Consider the following 1,577-nt stretch of genomic DNA (forward strand, 5'->3'; position numbering starts at 1 on the left):
AGTTAAAGATCGGCCTTAAAAAGCCTGAATCAGTTCATCTCTAACCTCCAGCCTCCTGCTGCTCCTCCTGCTCACTGATGGGGAGCTCCATGGTTTCCTCTTTAGTCCAGGGATCTTCTGGCTTTAGCTGCTCTTCTTTCATCTGCAGAGGTTCTGGTTCCTCTTGGTCCAAACTGGAATTCCTCTCCTGTTTCCAGAGCTGCTGCTCAAAGAAATCCTCCTCTTTTCCAACCTGCAGGAGGTCTGGAAAGACAAACACAGGAGAAAGACGTAATGTTGGAGGGTAAAGGAAGGACAATCCATTTATGATTATAAAGAAAATATTCAGAGCTAAAATTCATTAAATCTGATTAAACTGGATTCAAACACAGGTTTAAAAATCTAAACTACCTTTCAGTCTATCAGGCTATGAAGGAAAGTCTCTAAATGTTTAGAATATTTCCAACAAACCAAGCATTAATAATTGGCTAATGATTAATTGTTTATGTTAGCAGGTGAAAAGCAGTGGATATAAACATAAACTCATGTTTCATTTTTGGTGTTTCCTCCCTATGAGAGTATAAACCTTTTATTATTATACAGCTCCGCCCAATCACACAGCAGCATCATTTGAAGCAAAGCAGAAAACTAAATTAAACGAATGAGAGCTTCATAAACACACGCAATGCCAACATTACATTACAGTTTGTTCCACCTGATTGATGACTGATATCATATGCTTACATTTTTTTTTCAATTTTCTAATAACAGCCAACCAGCAGAGGGTATCCATACTTATGCAGGTCTTCCCTGCTGCAGAAGGGGCGGCCATAGACCTGCATATAAGAGTAGAGCTAGTTACTACCTGATCAGAGTCAATAGCATGATCCGTACCATCGACTTATTTGCACAAAGACATTCATCCAGGTCACCATAAGAAATCTAATTATGGTTCTAGAAGCACTTATTTCTATCCTTGAATCACTAAATAATGATAATACACGTCTAAAAAACATTTTTAGGACATTTTCTCCATTAAACAGCTTCTCTGACGTCATCATGGGACATCAGAGCAGTCCAGCTAAATCTGATTAAATCATGTTTATCTCCATTTTAGTTGTTTCTTTCTTTAGATTATGCACTATATAGCATAATGTTAACACGAAAGAAACACAGAAAAGTAAAAAAGACTAGATTTATGTTTCAATCCAAAGCTGATAAAGTTAGCTCCTGGAAGTAGCGTAGCATCCATTTCCTGTACAGATCAGGAACAGGGAATAGAACAGAAAATATTTAAAGGCTTTTATTTTCTCAGGAAATACATTATTAACCTTTAAAACATTACAGTTTAGTACTATTTTTGGCAAGGGAAAAAAATAATTTAGGTCTATTTTGCAAAGTAAATCCAGGGCGACCCGGATGTATATTTAATTCTATTCAGTCTATTTCTATAGCTCCAATTCACATCATGTCATCTCAGGTCACTTTATAGAAACAAAACAACCAGATCATCCAGTCAGATTGATTCAAAGTTTTCTATCTAAGGAAAACCAGCTGATTGCATCGACTCATTGACTCTTCAGCAATCCCTCACACTA

General features: G+C 36.8%; 1 protein-coding gene across 2 annotated transcripts in view; it reads right to left on the minus strand.

Annotated features, from left to right (window-relative positions):
• LOC107100353 (gastrula zinc finger protein XlCGF8.2DB-like) overlaps positions 1–1,577 on the minus strand; it is a 45,191-nt gene that overhangs the window by 14,372 nt on the left and 29,242 nt on the right. The window contains exon 2 of one of the 2 annotated variants that reach the window (XM_015398808.1): positions 46–243. The exons of the other annotated variant lie outside the window; for it this stretch is intronic. Coding sequence (XP_015254294.1) covers positions 46–243 — 198 coding nt within the window. The remainder of the gene's footprint in view (positions 1–45; positions 244–1,577) is intronic. 2 annotated transcript variants of the gene reach the window in all.

The sequence above is a fragment of the Cyprinodon variegatus genome, unplaced genomic scaffold (genome assembly GCF_000732505.1).
Source record: "Cyprinodon variegatus isolate N-32 unplaced genomic scaffold, C_variegatus-1.0 Scaffold963, whole genome shotgun sequence".
In the NCBI taxonomy this organism is placed as follows: Eukaryota; Metazoa; Chordata; class Actinopteri; order Cyprinodontiformes; family Cyprinodontidae; genus Cyprinodon; species Cyprinodon variegatus.